The sequence below is a fragment of the Argentina silus genome (genome assembly GCF_951799395.1).
Source record: "Argentina silus genome assembly, chromosome: 22".
NCBI classification, from domain to species: Eukaryota; Metazoa; Chordata; class Actinopteri; order Argentiniformes; family Argentinidae; genus Argentina; species Argentina silus.
Genome location: NC_139676.1, coordinates 6741858 through 6759179, shown reverse-complemented (window position 1 = coordinate 6759179; position 17322 = coordinate 6741858). Strand labels below are relative to the sequence as shown.

Here is a 17322-nt window from a genome sequence, read left to right as displayed (position 1 = left end):
GGGGTGGGGGATTGATTGTGAAACAAAAGCATTCCATCACATTCAATTTGACGTGGAAAAAGTGAAAAAACTTGGTGGCCAAATAAATAAATAAAAATCTGGAAAAAAAATAGATATTTGTGTTTGGGTGTTTTTGTTCTTGCACTTTTCAGTACGGCTATGGGTGTTAGGGGAGACTCAACCGATGGTTAGCATTCACCTCTACTGTGATGCATGGCCTAGTCGATGAATACAATGGGTGCCATTTTGAAGTTGTGTGTGTTTGTTCTAGATAATTCCATGAGGGCATAAAAATGGTTTAAAGCCAAATGAAGGGAAGCCAAGGCCTGTCCTCACAGTCATAAACTATGCATGCCACTGACGTGATGCAAAGGTAAATCACATTACTCTTTCTGTTTATATATGGGCTCATGGGTCATTTCCAAATGTCTATGATTTGGTCAGCTCTCTGATCCTGACAACAGGTGGGGACAGTACCACTAGAAGAACAAACCCAGCAAGCATGATTCATTGAGGGCTGGTTTCCTGGTCCTGGACACAGATTAAGCAAAGTCCTGGAAGACTCATTCGTTCTCATTCTTTGTGCTATTTAGTCTAGGATTTTGCTTCAACTGTGAATGTCCTGCTTGTTTTTGCCTAGACTCAGGAAAGAAGATGACCGAATCATAAACATTTAGAAATCACCATTACTTTTAGGTCACGTTAGTGGTATGCCATGGTTTATGACTCTGAAGACGGGACCCTTCTGGCAAACTTATTTTCTAAACTGTTTACAGCAACGTTGTTATTTTCAAACGGGTCAGTCATGCCTCTTAACCTCTTGCTGCCTCCGCGGTGTTGGTATCCTCTTTTGGCAGTAAACCATTTTATGCCTTGATGGTGTTTACTAGAAGTTACTTCCCCCCCCCCCCCCGTCCTCCCCCCGTCCTTCCTTTCACAGTGGGGCTATAATGGATCTTGAATGGTGAGCATCTGGGAGCGGGAAGGGCCATTTTCAAAGCAGGGGGGGTCTAATAGGCAGTGGTTGAAAACAGAATCTGAGGTTACTGCTGTTATGAGCTGGAAGGATCTAGGAGGGCTTGTGACAGGATGGTGGTGGTGTGTGGGGGGGGGGGGGGGGGGGAGTGGTTGGAGGGGGAGGGTGGACTCATCCCCGCCCCCCTCCAGTCCCCTGCTCATCTTCCAGTTCTAGCTAGTGGATGTGTGAGGTGTCTGGGCCTAAAATAGACCGTAGGAGAGTATATAGAGGCCAGCACCAAGGCCCTGGACCCCCAGAGGACTAGAGCCACTGACTGACCATACAGGACAAAAGAGACAGAGAGGAAAAGCCTTTTGCCTGGTGAATTCTACTGAAGTTAGGTTTTTTTTTGCCTTTTGAATATTCTTTCATATTACAGTGAAGGTTTTTGCCTTTCTGTTTCAAGAATTTAAGAGAGGGTTGAAGGAAGGTGAAAGCAACTGAACACAAGAAGCCAAGGAATTTCATCTCGCCTACTATACACATCACAGGAGTTCCTCAGTCTTTTTTCTTCATTTTGAGCAAAGTAAAGGAAATCTCCACAAGGATGAAGTATTACGAGTACCCCGTGACCCAGACGATGGGCATCGAGGCCTTCTCCCCTAAAGAGTGTGGCGGTCCCATACCGATGCTCCACTCCTCCTCGCCCTCCTCTGCGGCGTCGTTCAAACCCATCCGCAACGTCCACTTCTCCAATGACATCGTGTTCCAGGATTACGTACGAGAGGGAGAGCTGGAGAGGATCGGACGCTTCATCAGGACCCGCAGGGTCAGTCTGGAAACCATCTATCACTCAGGTAAGACTAAGGGACATCAGATCAAATGAGGGGAGGGAGAGCATTTTATCCATTTGAGAAAAAGGGGTCTAAACAAGTCTTTGGTTTCTTTATCAGACGGGTAATTCCTTTAGAATGATTCATTTGAGCTCTGGTCAGATGTGATTTAAGTTGGCCTGATGAATTTATTAATGAATGAATGAAGTTTGAAAGATATAATCAGTCCCTGTGATCCAAGTAGTGGTGCTAAGATTTGACACACAATGATGACTAAATCATCAGTCTTACACTGACCATTGCTTGTACACACACACACACACACACACACACACACACACACACACAAACAATGCTATATCTAATTCCTGTTGTTGTCTTTCCAGGTATGGCAGCGATCCATGAGGCGGTCCTGTCTGGTAACCTAGAGTGTGTGAAGCTGCTGGTGGAGTACGGAGCAGATATCCACCAGAGAGATGAGGAGGGCTGGACACCTCTCCACATGGCCTGCAGCGACAGCTTACCTGACATTGCTAGGTGAGCACACACACACACACACACACACACACACACACACACATACTGTACAATGACCTACAGTACCACACTCACATCTCCCAGTGAGTACCTAGCATACTCTCACCTAGACAGTCACTGGATGTATTTATGCACACACACACACACACACACACACATTAAGCCAGGTCAGTGGGCTATCAAAACTGGGACGTGAGCCCATCACCTATTCATATCACCCTTAAGCTTATGATAATGCCCTAAGGCTCAGTTGTGCTGATCTGCTCACCACACCCCTGCAGTTCAGGACCCCTGCAGTTCAAATTAATTCATCCAACTCAGAATAGGAGTAGATTGACAGTCTATTGACGTCACAAAAGAGGGAGCTAACAGTTTCTGTTTACACTGTCAACAGTACATACAAGGCAAACAAACTCCAACACACACACACATTGGCTGGATCCTGAGCACCCCTCTTACACCATAGGGGTAAGAGAAGCTGTGGGATCCTCAACATTCTTGTACCCCCATGACCCCCTCCGACTCTGAAGAATGACAAAATCTCACCTTTAACTATTGCAGAGCGGCTGGCTATTGCAGCGCCACTCACATTCCATTTCAGGGTCACACCATCCAATCCGATACGTCATCTTTACTGACCAAAGCTATTTTTTTCTCTTCCTCCTTTCCCCCTCTCTTCAGGTACCTGCTTTCTCTGGGCGCCGACCACGAGATCGAGAACGAGAGCGGGGAGAAACCCGCTGACCTCATTGACCCTGAGTGCAAGGAGCTGCTGGAGCTGTTCGGGCTCGAGGACGACAACTGAGCCTCAACCCTCGTTTGAAAACCTCCCTAAAACTCTTGAAATCTAAAACTACTGAAATCTGCTTCCAAGCTGATTGCTGATTGCTCTGTGGTCCACTGTAATGGAACTGAATGGACAGATCAGTAGAACTATAGAATTGGAACTCTGATTCTTGTTCTAATTCTATCAGTAGAACATTCTAATTCTGAGCCCCCCCTCATCCTGTTTAGGCGGGCTTGGACATCTGAGAGGTCTAGGGGAGATGGGGGAAGGGTGGGGGGGGCAGCCAGTGGAGGTTGGTTGCCTTTGAGAGTGAGGTATAGGTCCAGGCCAGAAACAAGCCCTTAACCATTAGCCTGAGATGTATAGATCTGACAGGATTGGGTAGCTATAAGCAAGATGGCAACGTTTCCATCTAGTTTATCACTGCAAACAAAAACGACAATCCAGAGGTCAGGGGTTGTTTCTGTACTGAACCCAACCATTGCTGTTTATAAGGGATTCTCATTGGGGAAGCATGGCAGATACTGCTTTATGCTATTTGCTGGTGCAGGCGTTTCGAGCTTTTGTACTTTTTTATATATACATGGTGAGAGTGTGACAGTTGAATGAGTTTGTTATAACAGTTTTTTTTTATCTACTATTCTGCATTTCTAATGGCTGTATTTGTGTGTTTGAGAGAGTGAGAGATTAAGCTTCTGGAAGGTTTTGAAACCTGAAACGTGTTGTTACCCTCAGCTTCAGACCTATTCTTATAGAACGCCACCCCACAATCCATATGTTAACGGTTTATAATTCTAGATAAGTAAACAAAAACATTGCATTTTCCCCTCCAATTTACCATAGAAGTGTTCAGTCTGTATGTTGTGACACTTTTGTAAAGACTAACTCCTTGGCTCCCTTATGAACTGTCAAATTCTCTGTAAGAGGGACTAATATGTTTTGCTATGTGGCACAGTAAAAGAATGTGTGACTTGTGTAATATGCTTACACAGTAGCTTTGTATATACTTCAAGTCTTAATGTGTGAGTCTTTCATACCAATTTTTCATTAAAGTTGTTTCATATAAAAGAACCTCAGGATGTACATTTCTTTCTTAACTTTTTCAGCTAGAACTTCTCAATTGGATATTTGATAGCCAGCACAACTCAAATGCTTGAAATTAAAGTATAGGCTTACTCTTGGCACTGAAACCACAAGTGAATTCAAAATAACTGACCAATGTTGGTTCCAACAAATTACTGATGGATAAAGGACATTTTTTTGTGAAGTAAGGAGCATTTACAGGTAGGGTTTCCTAATCGGAACACTGTGGGGATCCAGTTAATGCTGGTTAATTGGGCCAAAACCCAGTAGGGAGCTACAACCCATGATGCATTGCACCAACAGAACCCTGGTGTATGATGTATTTGGAGAGACGGCTTGGCCAACTGTCAGAAGTCTCTCCTTGATTCCTTGTGTCCTCCCTGCTTGCCTAGCTCCTTTGGAAAAAACATTGGAGGAGAAGGTCTGAAGAGGAACCTCTGACCTTGTCCTCCAATGGGTTTTGAGAAGGAGGTGAGGAAAGACTTTTGGGATTCAGCCTTAGAATTTGGGGGGAGAGCTACTGAACTGTAAACTATGTTTGATTATGTTTCAGAATGACGGGAATGTAGTATCAGTGTGGGTGATTCTGTTCAAGGTAGAATGTGTGTTTGATACCATTCCCTATTCCATTCCATGCATTACAATGAGCCCATCTTCTGATTTCTACCTTCATCAGTCTCCACTGTCAAAGACCCAGGATCAGATCAGCCTACCCCCTATCCTGACCTTCACGATCATGTTGATCAATCAATTTGACCCTGTATTAATGGTAGTGGTTTCAGGTAACTTCTCTACTGCACATTTGATTTGTTCTGACTGAGTGGCTCCCTGCTCTAATGGGAATCTGTGAAGTGCAGACAAAATAATTAAATATGATGTATCTCATACTGATAACATGAATGTGTATCTATTGATCATTGCAAATCCAAACAATCCATCAGAAAACTGATGATTTTCAGTGATTAACGGGTACAAATTAATGGTATCAGTGAAACTTAACTTAGTGAAATGTAATCAGCCCTGCCTGGTGTGATTAACAAGTGGGTAAGGTGCCAAACAAATCAAAACCATTATTGAATCAGTAGCAGACTGTTTCCCAACCAATGGAGGAAGAAATTGGAGTACAGGCTCATTGTAATGCATGGAATGAAATGAGGAATGTGTTTGTCCGATTTCTACCTCCTCCAGCCTCCCCTGTTTCCCTCACATCGTTACCAGTCACACTCGCTCACAGATAACAATGACCTAAGCTTTAATTGATCAAAACATAGAGAACAGTTGGTTTGAAAGGTACAAAAACATAAGAAATATATGTACATTTATTCCCACATTTTACAATAATCCTCTCTGATTGTGGTGTATCCATCTCAGTCCAAGAGGACATCCTCGTCACCTCAGCTCCAGTAGCCCTGAGGATGAAGTCACTCTTTAAACTTCCACTCCTGACGGCACATAGGACACTGTTGCTGGACCTGCTGGGAGTTTAGCCACTTCAGGATGCAGTGCATGTGGAAACAGTGGGAGCACTGGCCCCAAACCAGTGGGCAGTCATCCCCAGGGACTTTACCTGGAACACAGACATTGTTACGAACAGGTATCACCACTTTTTAAAAAAAAATAGACTTTGAGAATAGAGTAGTTGGTAATCAAATAGAAGAGGGTAGTATAAGAAATCACACATTATTTCTCTCTCTCTCTCTCTCACACACACACACACACACACACACACACACAATGGAGGCATAAACAGTCATCACAGACACATAATTTGTCAACATGATGTGACATGCAGCCTTGATTGTCTAGACTGGAGTTAATGCAATGGCGATAGGCAGAGATACAGCTAGTAACATTTTGCAAAATCTTGTGTATGTAGTTTGCCAATGTCAACTGGTTTGTTTATGAACTCACAGTCAGGGCAACAGCCATTGAAAGGCATCCTGCAGATCCCACAGTTGTCGTCATTGGCAACCCACAGCCACGACGCTACTCCGTTCCACTGTTTGATCTTCACCTTCATCTCCGCTGTACCTGGTGGTGGACACAGACATAACCGTTACCAAATTAGTGAATCAGATGCTTGACAGCTATTCATCTAGCTAGCTGCTAATAAACTGTAGCCTAACTACAAAGACCGTGTTCAGCGTTTGTTACGCTATGATCTTCTTTGCACCTATAAACGTACTTTGGTTAACATTAATGATTAGTTCAAATCGAATTGCGAAAAAATGCAATATTACCTTAGATTTCCCAATTAAGACTGACTAACACATCTCCTGATAGTTCCCACACATTTACTTCTTCTCGATCCCTGTGTCTGCTCGTTTTCACTCATAGAAAGACAGCACTGCCCCGTCTGGCCGCGGATGATAGAACAACGAAGCTATGATGCCTCTAACCAGGTACAATACTGCCATCTGTTGCACGTATTTTTCTGATCAAGACTTGTTCGACTCCGAACCCTGACATATGATATATTTAGGTTTTTCGATTAGGTGCAGTACCAAATCCTATCTATTTACAAAATGTATACATTCCAATGCAATCTCTTTTTGACAGCACTTTTCTGGACATTTATGTTTGTTTTTTTGTTTTTGCAGTCCCGGGTATGAGCGATAGGTGACAGCAAAGCAAATTGTCTCGAGAGAAACGCTAAAGAACTGAACGGAAGTTGTGGAGGCGTACTTCCTACAAGTATAAAACCGGTTGGTCTTTCGGTCTTTTTTTTATCCTCATCACCGGACGACAAGATCAGCGTTGGGTCCTCGCCGTTGTTTTTTTTTTAGATAAATAAATACACCAACTTACTCAGGGTTCTTTCAGATTGTTAGGTTTGAGCAGAATACGTGTCAACATGTCAGATAAGATGGATATGTCCTTGGACGACATTATTAAACAAACTAAGAAAAATGGTGGTGGGGCCCGCGGAAATCGAGGAGGCCGCGGTCGTGGATCATCATCGGGACGAGGTGGAAGCGCTGGCCGTACCAGCGGCGGCGGTGGATCAGGGCCCATGCGGAGTCGACAGAATTTCAGCCGCGGCGGCGGCGGCGACAGAAGCAACAGCAGCAGCAGACCTACGCCGTACAGCAGGGTAGGAACGAGAAAGAGGGAGCACAGAAAATGGAGGAATGATGGCACCCACGACGACCATTGTTACATAATCTAATGCTCTTATATATTGTGTTTTCAAACACACTATGTTGTTCACAAAGCAAAGTTGCTGGATGTGGAGTTCCCCGAGTGAAACTGAAAGTGCGTTCTAGGGCGCTTTCAAATCACCCCCGAAACCCCTAATCTGTTTACCATGGCGTGTGAAGTCCTGTGTAGTAGGCTCAGTTGGCCTAGAGTTGCCTCATGGCCTAACCTTTCATTGAGTTACCTACGGGTCAAACAATAGAAGAAGACGAAGAGAAGAGTTTTATTTTCACATCGTGTTTTTTGGGAGTGAAGAAGTCCGTCAATGGGCGCGAGTTATCCCTCGCCTCGTGCGTGGGCTTTATTGTAATCGGCTAGCTTGCTACCTTGTTTGTGTAGCTAGCTTTGCTTCTTCTAGCCCAAGTCCATCGCCCTTCGGGGTTTAACCCCGTGTTTTTGGCTAGTAAAGAAATCCCCTCGTCTCATTTGGCGACCGGCGCATAGAAGGCAGTAAATTGAAAGCCCCCGATGTTTTTTTTTATTTATGGAAAACCACAAATGAATGTCACAATTGGAGCCGGTTATGCAACTTCAAGCTAACAAAATGGCGATCCGCAAAATGGATGCGCAGTCAACTGGGGCACCATTTCTGAGTTTCTACATCGAGTTCTTTGTTTGAAGTCTCAAACCCGGACTGGTAAAACACCACTACTCAATATTACTCAATTGAACTTTCCCTATGGCCATTTATTGGAGCAGGAGAGAATGAGGACTTCCCAAGTTTTTATTTTTCTTGGATGGACCATTTTCTTCGCTTGGAGGAGCTGAATCTCAGAACCAGAATCTCTGGATGATGCTGCTCCCCCCCCATGCCCGCCTGCCTTCCTTGCCATCGAGCCCAAGTCAGTTTCCCCAGAGCCGAGGAGAGAACGGCCACACCTAGCTGCCAGCCTCATACCCAGTCTCCGATGCCACCTGTAGTGCATGTTACGAAGTAGCCATTTTGAGTTTGCTGAATTCTTGCCAATTGGCATCTATAGCTTATTTTCGGTTCTATTTAACTTTCAAGTCTATATTAGTTTTATAATGTTGTGTAATTGACCGTTAGTGACATGATGGCTAAGCCTGTATCATGTTTAGTTATCAAGTTGTGTGTGTATATATAGAATCAACATTTTCATCTGATGGTAGACAAAACTGTTCTGAATGGTAGTGGTGAAGTAAGATTCCCCTGCCTGAGCACTCTGATGCTCACCTCAAATCCTAAATCAACTCCATGTCCCTACACTCAAGCCCTATGCACTTCTGGAGACAAGCAACATCGCAAAAGCGCCATCTTGCCCTTTGATGGGTTAGCTGGAGCTTTAACCCTATTGCTTATACCCATCAAATCCTCTCAGGCCTGTACATGAACATATGATGTAAGGATGTAGGGGTTGATTTGGGATTGGGTTGCGGGAGGAGTCTGTCTTTGATTGGCAGGAACAGGAAGTCAGCAGCTGCCCATTTCTTATCGCAACCCCCACCCCCTTTGTAGCCAAGACAGCTGCCCGACAAATGGCAACACGACATGTTTGATGGAGGCTTCGGTGGAGCTGCTGCTGGAGGAGACAGAGCCACCGGAGGTGGTGGTGCAGGACGTGGGGTGGAGACCGGCGGCAAGCTCCTAGTCTCCAATCTAGACTTTGGTGTCTCTGATGCTGATATCCAGGTAATTGGGTGAAGAGAAAATAAAGGGAAATTAAAGTCTAAATTTTCCATTAGCAGTGCTTTTATGCCTCACTTACAAGCTGCCACTTTTGTCATTAAGTCACTGCCAGTGGAGATGTGTATATATGTCGACTTATTTCACAATTCTGACATCCATATCATTACCACGGGTGACGATCGAGGATCCCAACACCTGAGTTCCACCTCCATGTTTCTCATGCGTTGTCTCAATTTTCGCAGGAATTGTTTGCAGAGTTCGGCACGTTGAAGAAGGCAGCGGTGCATTACGACAGATCCGGGCGCAGTCAGGGTACAGCAGATGTCCACTTTGAGAGGAGGGCTGATGCACTTAAGGCCATGAAGCAATACAACAATGTTCCCCTTGACGGTGAGTTCTGATTAATGTTTTTTATTTAACCGTGATTAAAGCTATTAATTGAGCTAAATTGTATTCTTAGAGGGAGACATGGCCAAGAAGGTCTGTTTGTGGCACATACTAGAAACAGAAGCTTATTCTGAAAGGAATGCAGTGGAACACTTGTTCTTAAGTCTAATGAAAACACATTTTTTTTCAGGCCGACCAATGAGCATCCAGCACGTTACGTCACAAATCGACACTCAGAGACGACCATCCACACAGACGTAAGAATCATCTATATGCTTTTTACTTCATTAAGTGTAATTGTTGAGATGTGTCTATAAGCATCACACAATTTCAGGTGAATGATAGTGGTGGGAAACATATGTCTGTTATGAAAAAATGCAGTGAAAGTCAGTCTTTGAAGGGAACTTTTATTGCTACCAACTTTTTGGTGGGAACACCTTTTCTGTGTGAAGATGCTCACTGTTGACTATCGTCCAGTTCAAACAGAGGAAGCGGCGGATTCAACAGAGACCGGATCGGACGCCCCAACTTCAGCAGCAGCACTGGTGGAGGAAGGCAGGGAGGGGGCCGTGGCGGTGGATCCAGGGGAGGGAGGGGAGGACGGGGCGGGAGGAGCCAGAAACAAACGCCAATGTCAGCTGAGGAGCTGGACGCTCAGCTGGATGCCTACAATGCCAAGGTGAGACATTAACCTAGAAAGGAATTTTACGCAAATCATTTTGTGTTTCTCGTCAGTACTGTTGATGGTCCCTTTGCCTAGATAGATCGTTCCGATTGTCATCAACATGCATTGGGGTAGGAGCGACGGGTGATGGAAACAAGGATGTCATGTATTGTAATGTCTAATTGTAGCTTCTTGTTTTGAATTTCAGATGGAGACCAGTTAAACCGTTTATTTTCTGAAAGCACTCGTCGGAAATCCCTCCTCGACCCATCCCTTTTCTCAGCAGCGTTGGTGGAATCTGAAGCCAGTTGTCGTTGGACTTGTCTGGCCAAAACGGACTCGGATGTTTTACACACTTTACTGTTGTTTACCGTGTCATTTTAATGTATGGATCTTTGCTTTTCTCCCTTTTTAATATTATGAACACTTTTTGTACCATTTTATTTGGGGGAACAGTTTGTAGGTTTCGAAGGGGGAGTTTATTTTTTTAGTTGCCCTCTCCCTCCTCCCCCTTTATTCCTTGTGCAGATAATTGTATTAAACCTACAAAACAAATTATACTGAGTTCTGGTGCGTTTGTCTCATTGAAACCTGATAATATTCAAGCAACTGTGAACTGTTGTGGCCTTTTTTATTATTATTTTATTATGGAACTGTCATATTACAGAATTCAGAATGTGAAGGAAATCTGATGCGAGCACATGAACACATCTGAATTGTGAGATTGGAGTTCTGTCAAATTCTGAAAGCAGTTCATGACAACACATTTGTACGTACTTGGTCCTTGAACACAGTATATTCAATGACTGGAGATGTTGACCCTGATTCCAGATTCTGACATGCCAAGAGTTATCTTTTTTCATGCATTTGTTATTTGGGGTTGATTAGAACACAACATTATTGTCTGAAAGAAGTGGGCAATTGCCTTTGGCTTCACATGGCATAAACACGGGACATCAAACACAATACACATGAAAGACCAGCAGCAGACCATGGTCATGATTTTCCATACAATGGTGTCATTGTGGCTGTCTAGTTGCACTTTCATGGTTAGTACAATGGCAGGACAGACGCCTAGAAGGGAGAATCGTCTTCACCATCGTATGAGAGTAGTAGACCAATTGATGATTAACTATTGATGAATTATTGGAACTACTGAGCTGCCTCAGGCGACGTCATATGGTGTGCTGTGCATAAAACAAAAACGGTCACTGCAAACACTTTGGTTCACTAGAATCTCATTACTTCTGCATGAACCCTGATGATACATGGCTTGAACCGGCCCCACCTAAAGACTCTTGGGGGCGCGCGGCACCACCAAGCACCAGCACTGCATGCGCACACAGCGTGCGCGGCGTAGTTCCCGGAAGCGCGTGTAGAGCGGGCGGCGCCGTGCCTTATTCGCCATACTTGCACAGACAGTGCAGAGCGACCGGACCACTTATTCTAGAAGCACCTGGAAAACCTGCGCTATAACGGTAAGCATCTGCACGCCGACTGCAAAACCACTACCCGAGCGTCAGCAATTAAGCATATGCATGTTTCCGATTATTTAATAGGACTTTGTTTTTGTTGTTAGCTGTCATTTCATCCCAACTTGTCAATATTTGCTGAGTTGTTCTGGCAAGCCAACTAGGACTAGCCCCTGCTAGCGTTGTCCCACCCTGCTGCAGCAGCGGTGTCTATGGCACCCTGGCCAGCGAAACAAATCAAACAAATAACTTGTCCAATTGGTATTTAATTCTATAAAAATATATCAATAGATAAGTATCTCACAACATTATTAGTACATGCAATTTACGCAATTAGTTTAACTGGGTGGTTGGTGGTGGTGGTGGTGGTGGGGGACTGGGGAGTCAATGCTAGCCAGCATAGCCGTCCTCGTGCACTGTGAAGTGTCTGGTGGCTAGCTCCCGTGTCTAGCCGGTGCCAGCAACACAGTGGACTCAACAAGACAGTGCAGCTCTTTGACGTTTGGCTTCTTTGTCGCAACGCATGTATTTATGATCGATCAAGTAATTTTTCCGGTTTGATTGCATGGCTTTTCTTTTTTCGAAAGGTCTAAACTTTCGATTTTTTCTTGAGGCGTGTAACTGTACAGTCATACAGCAGCTGATGGATCGCCAGCCGTCAGCAGCAAGACATGGGATATTTTCTTTGTTAGATATTTCTTTGTTTGCTGTCTCTCTCCCTTGAAGTTGTAATAAGTCATGTAGATTTTCTTTTTTTGTTGTTTTTTTTGTGTATATTTTCCACAGTGCAGACCATTGGGATGTCTATTTATGTACAAGAGTGTAATTTCTACACAAAGTTGCATTTCTACTGCTGGCTATTCTGAGCCCATGCAAAGATGACACGGTCTGGGAAAGACTGCACTGTACCTTTATAACGAACAATTCATTTTGTTCATCAGATGGGTTAAAATAAAGCATTCTAGCTGTATATCATTGTATCACTCCACCAGATTGGTTGTCTAAGTAGAACAGTGTGTGTGTTTCCCCTGTCAACCTGAATGCGAAGCGTCTGATTTCCTGCCTGCTGGTGTTACACATTCTGCTATGATTGGGCGGGGTGGCCCATTTAGAATATGACACTGGTACTGATTTGAGCCCATTACTGTGCAACAGACAAGCTCATCAAGCAGAGCTTGTATGAATTGATTATCTACATACATTTGGCATATCTATCTATCTATCCATCCATCTATCTATCTATCTGTCAAATCTATACTTGGGTGCTATGTCTGTTATGCTGTTATTCCTGGACTTTAAAGGCTGGGGTAAAATCAGACTGACAACTCCTTGTCCAAGCTCCAAGAGGAAGGATGGAAAAGGATGTAATTTCATTTTCCTCAGAGAGGAGGGAAGGAACCGCTTAGGTTCAGCTTCAGTGACTCTGCAGGTTCAGTTTGTGCCAGTCCTTACATAACACACACGCACGCACGCACGCACACCAGTGGAGGCTGATGGAGGTAGAAATCAGAGGACAGGCTCATTGTAATGAATGGAATGAGGAACCTCAACCAACCTCTCCTGAGACACACACACACACGCACACACACTCTTCCCCACGTATCCTTTGGTCAAAACTTGATATTATCTGAAGCATTGTTTTTTGTTCATTTATTTATTTATATATATATATATATATATATATATATATATATATATACACATATAAATATAAATAAACAGTACCACCATATATAGGCTAGAGGGAGATAAGCCGTGATTCCATTTTCAGTGGCACATCCTCTTTTTTGGCTTCTTGACTGTGGTTTTATCAAGTAGTGTGATTTGATTGAGGTTGAATGGGGCCGGGGAGTGGAGGACTGAATATGCAGAATGAGTGCAGATGTGTTTCCCTGAGGTAGTGGCTAATGTCTTTTTGACTGTACAATCCCTCCCTGGTGCCAAAAATGTTTACGACACGCTTTTTAAGATGGAGGTGTTAATGTTGCTGTGTTAGTCAGGATGAGTCTGAACAGGTCTCTGCCTCCTCCTCCACACACACACACACACACACACTCTTCAGCCCCTCCACAACCCCTCCACCCTGTGCTCGGGCACGTTTATTACTCCAGACCCACATTCCACAGTCAACTGGGCGCTCTCTCAAAGGCTGCATCCCAATAGGTCAAAGTAGTCTCCTTTCCTCCTTCCTCCCATCTGCACTAACTAAGAGAATGGGTTAAACCCGAATGTCCCTTTGTCGTCCGCCATGTTGCTTTTTTTTGCGCTGTGTCCTCAGCTGAGTGCAGATAAAGGAGAGGAGAAGGAAAGGAGGACAGAGTATTGAGAGCCACTTCAGAGTATTGAGATGAAGCCATTCTGTGACATTCCACTGTGCTATAGCTAGTTCAGGCAGGTCAGGGGAGAGACTGGAAGTATGTTAGCAGCTAGCTAGCCCCCCTCTCCTCTCCTCCCCTCCCCTCCCCTCCCCTCCCCTAGCCAGAGAGAGAACCTCAACCTCTCAACCCATCCTTCTGTCCTTACTGTCTCAGAGTCCTCCTCTCCCTCTCTTCAGATGCGGCTCCTTATACTGTTATATGAATAGTACAGTAAGACATGATAAATAAACATTTCAGTATATTTTTCCACAGACCAGATGATTGGTATGTCTGTTTATGTATAAGAGTGTGAGTAGTAGGGTAGACCTATAGTGTTAGCTATCTTCTTCAGGGGAAGAAGACACACACACACACACACACACACGCACACACTAGCCAAAGGGGGAATCTTAACCACCTAAAAACCCATCCTTCTGTCCTCCCTACTGTTCCAGACTCCTCTTCTCTTTCTCCTCCTTACGTACGGCTATTTATACTGTTATGTGTAACACACACACACACACACAAACTAGCTAGAGGGGAAATCCCAGTGTTATCCTGCTTCTCTGCTAGGCTCCAGAGACTCCTGTACCCAGTCTACTAGTGTGTCATGGTGTCTGGCTGGCTGGAAGGCACTGAAAGCATTGGGGCCTAGTGCAGTATGACAACGCTGTTCTGCTCTGTCTGCGTCACACCAGGGGTGAGCTTCCTTGAATTATGACAAGGTCTTGTTCCTGTAAACACATTTGACACATCACCTCTGTGTAAAGCTTGACTCTACTTATTTACAAAGTGCAGGTACTCTATTGGTTATTGTTTCATGGTGCTCCTAAAGCCTCTGACATGCACTGTAGAAATAGAGGCGGATTAGACCTAGTATTGTAGTAACTGTAGTAAGCAGTACAAATCCCTCTAATCAAATGAAATGCGTCAGTAATCTCTCTCTTTCTCTGTGCTCCACTTTTCCGTCCAAATGAAGACAAATCAAAGTTCCCTACGCACTGAGTGGCTGCCAGTTAGATTTATTAGATGATTAAACTCTTGGAATTGCTCAGAGATCCAGATGTGTTCTTTTTGCTTTTTCACTCTTTAGGCCGAAACGCCAACATAGTTGTTCACTCCCTTCTTTAGTCCAGCACAGAAACATCCATCACCATGATTCAGTGGGAAAGACGGACTTGAACTGAACAAATACGTTTATGGGTGTTGAAAACGCATTGAATCAAAACGTCTCTCTCATTCTCTTTGAAAGTCCTGCAGTCGTAGCTAACATAGGCGAGGTAAATACAGATACGTTAACAGAAAAAGAAACAAATGTGTTGGAAAAAAAGTACATCTACATTTTAAAAAATCTATTGAAACAATGGCGGACGTAGGATTCCTAGCATTTAATTGAAAACAAGAACGTTGTGGATGTTGACATGGAATCCTAACTTCTTTCTTTCTTTCACTTTGTCTTTTGATGGAAGCGTTGTAGACTGACGTAGCTAACATTGGGTTCATAGCCGGCCCAATCCTAGTGCAGGGGTGGGAAAAACTTTATGGGCATAACAAATATAGGGTAAATAGTTTTCTCTCTCACACACACACACACACACACACACACAGCTAACAGGGTTCATAATATAGCCAATTCAATCTAGTTTGTTTTCACTTTCTCCAGCCCAAGAAGACAGGTCTTTAACATCAAGTTGACGTTTCTGGGTGGTAGAAAAGTCATTGAATCTTCATATTTAACTTATCTTTCTGTAATCGCGAACAAAATAGCATAGTTAGAGTTCATAGCCAGTTTAGGTTCAGAGTGTGTGTGGCAGTGACCTTATTGGGAATGTCGCTTGGATCTTTCTGGCATAAACAGAACACTTCCTGCTTTTGTGAGCCACTCTCCAGTTGTGTCATGGGTGAGAGATGGAGAGGGGGGTGGGGAAGAGAAGTCAAGAGAGAGAGAGACATGGAGGAGGGGCGGGGAGAGAAGAAGAGAAACTATGTTTCCTGTAATTACCCCCTGGATGGGGATGATGTGGCGAGAGAGAGAGGGGGGATGTTGTTGTTGTAGATTTCTGTTATTTTTATCCTAATTGTTTATTGGAGTACTAGGGACAGATCCAATTTAAAACATTGACATACTGATTTAACAACAGTCTTGTTGTTGACTGATTTTGTCAATGTACCAGCCTGTAACCCTTTTTTCTTTTTTTTTTAATCTTGGTTCAACAACAGGGCTGAGGGATGACGTACTAATCGACAACTGGATCTGATGTACAGAATTCACATGGTCATGAAAACAGACTGCGATTGTTTCACACAACCTAATGGTGCTCCTCCGTCTTAAATTATTGATTTTCTTTTTCGTATTGATGATGTGTAGGTCCATAACAATCAATAACTGACGACATGGTAGACGAATGAGTGAGTGAAAGACAGTGTGTGAGAAACAGTCGCTCCCTGCTTTTATTAACATGAATTCTGTAGCGATATTAAAGTCTGCTGCACTGATACTCTCTCTCTCTCTCTCAGCCCAGCTAAAACTCTCTCTCTCAGCCCAGCTAATTCTCTCTCTCTCTCTCTCTCTCTATTTCAGCCCAGCTAATACTCTCTCTCTCTCTCTCTCAGCCCAGCTGATTCTCTCTCTCTCTCTCTCTCTCTATTTCAGCCCAGCTAATTCTCTCTCTCTCTCTCAGCCCAGCTGATTCTCTCTCTCTCTCTCTCTCTCTCTCTCTCTCTCTCTATTTCAGCCCAGCTAATACTCTCTCTCTCTCTCTCTCTCTCTCTCTCTCTCTCTCTCTCTCTCTCTCTATTTCAGCCCAGCTAATACTCTCTCTCTCTCTCAGCCCAGCTGATTCTCTCTCTCTCTCTCAGCCCAGCTGATACTCTCCCTCTCTCTCAGCCCAGCTGAAGTTGGACTGAATAAAGAAAGTAGGGAATAAGGATAGATGTCTGTGACTGACAGTCACAGCTCGGGAGTAGATTGGTATGAGCTTGTTTTTGAATCTCAATCCAAGGGCCCCCTGGAGACGTGTGTGTGTGTGTGTGTGTGTGTGTGTGTTGGCTGTGAGAGACTCTTGACTGTGTGTGTGTGTGATTGATCTGTTTTTAGAATAACCCCCGTGGTGGTTTTGGCCCCATGCAAAGGAACACAGCCCTGCTCCTCTGACCTCAATTATGTATCTGTACCCATTACAAGTGCTCTCTCTCTCTCTCTCTGTGTGTGTGTGTGTGTGTGAGAGAGTGCGTGTGTGTGCGCATAAGAGAGAGAGAGTTCGCCTATAGAGACGGGCCCTGTGTCATGTGACTTCACCGTGACCTCATTGGATGGTCTCATCTTAACCATGTTGCTGATGCTGTTTCTGAGAAGTGAGCTAGGAGGAGCCTCTAGGTAGTGATCAGGCTGAGGTCAT

At 44.2% G+C, this 17322-nt stretch overlaps 4 protein-coding genes across 4 annotated transcripts in view; 3 read left to right on the top strand and 1 right to left on the bottom strand.

Annotated features, from left to right (window-relative positions):
• The first annotated feature begins 1270 nt into the window (after positions 1-1270).
• On the top strand, positions 1271-4145 carry ppp1r27b (protein phosphatase 1, regulatory subunit 27b). Its single transcript, XM_083693758.1, has 3 exons — positions 1271-1815; positions 2178-2328; positions 3010-4145. Exons 1-3 carry the CDS (start codon positions 1566-1568, stop codon positions 3131-3133), a joined length of 525 nt encoding a protein of 174 aa, XP_083549884.1. The 5' UTR covers positions 1271-1565; the 3' UTR covers positions 3134-4145.
• Positions 4146-5439: 1294 nt separating this feature from the next.
• Positions 5440-6522, bottom strand: anapc11 (APC11 anaphase promoting complex subunit 11 homolog (yeast)). The gene is made up of 3 exons (XM_083693759.1): positions 6439-6522; positions 6110-6229; positions 5440-5765 (listed from the first exon to the last, which is right to left on the bottom strand). Exons 2-3 carry the CDS (start codon positions 6216-6218, stop codon positions 5620-5622), a joined length of 255 nt encoding a protein of 84 aa, XP_083549885.1. The 5' UTR covers positions 6219-6229; positions 6439-6522; the 3' UTR covers positions 5440-5619.
• A 414-nt stretch (positions 6523-6936) lies between these two features.
• On the top strand, positions 6937-10653 carry LOC310821638 (THO complex subunit 4-like). The gene is made up of 6 exons (XM_083693756.1): positions 6937-7292; positions 8874-9047; positions 9287-9434; positions 9622-9688; positions 9909-10110; positions 10304-10653. Exons 1-6 carry the CDS (start codon positions 7053-7055, stop codon positions 10316-10318), a joined length of 846 nt encoding a protein of 281 aa, XP_083549882.1. The 5' UTR covers positions 6937-7052; the 3' UTR covers positions 10319-10653.
• Positions 10654-11515: 862 nt separating this feature from the next.
• Positions 11516-17322, top strand: part of LOC310821639 (rho GDP-dissociation inhibitor 1-like) — a 15900-nt gene continuing 10093 nt past the window's right edge. Inside the window, exon 1 of the mRNA XM_083693757.1 lies at positions 11516-11573. The gene's annotated coding sequence lies outside the window, so the exon portion shown is untranslated. The remainder of the gene's footprint in view (positions 11574-17322) is intronic.

What these genes read in the sequence shown, in the direction of transcription:
- ppp1r27b (XM_083693758.1), top strand. Translation starts at nt 1,566, where the DNA reads ATGAAGTATTACGAGTACCCCGTGACCCAGACGATGGGCATCGAGGCC. An exon ending in GGAAACCATCTATCACTCAG is followed by an intron (nt 1,816 to 2,177) that starts GTAAGACTAAGG and finishes TTGTCTTTCCAG; the next exon opens with GTATGGCAGCGATCCATGAG. An exon ending in AGCTTACCTGACATTGCTAG is followed by an intron (nt 2,329 to 3,009) that starts GTGAGCACACAC and finishes CCCTCTCTTCAG; the next exon opens with GTACCTGCTTTCTCTGGGCG.
- anapc11 (XM_083693759.1), bottom strand. Translation starts at nt 6,218, where the DNA reads ATGAAGGTGAAGATCAAACAGTGGAACGGAGTAGCGTCGTGGCTGTGG. An exon ending in CAATGGCTGTTGCCCTGACT is followed by an intron (nt 5,766 to 6,109) that starts GTGAGTTCATAA and finishes TCTGTGTTCCAG; the next exon opens with GTAAAGTCCCTGGGGATGAC.
- LOC310821638 (XM_083693756.1), top strand. Translation starts at nt 7,053, where the DNA reads ATGTCAGATAAGATGGATATGTCCTTGGACGACATTATTAAACAAACT. An exon ending in CAACAATGTTCCCCTTGACG is followed by an intron (nt 9,435 to 9,621) that starts GTGAGTTCTGAT and finishes ATTTTTTTTCAG; the next exon opens with GCCGACCAATGAGCATCCAG. An exon ending in AGACGACCATCCACACAGAC is followed by an intron (nt 9,689 to 9,908) that starts GTAAGAATCATC and finishes ACTATCGTCCAG; the next exon opens with TTCAAACAGAGGAAGCGGCG.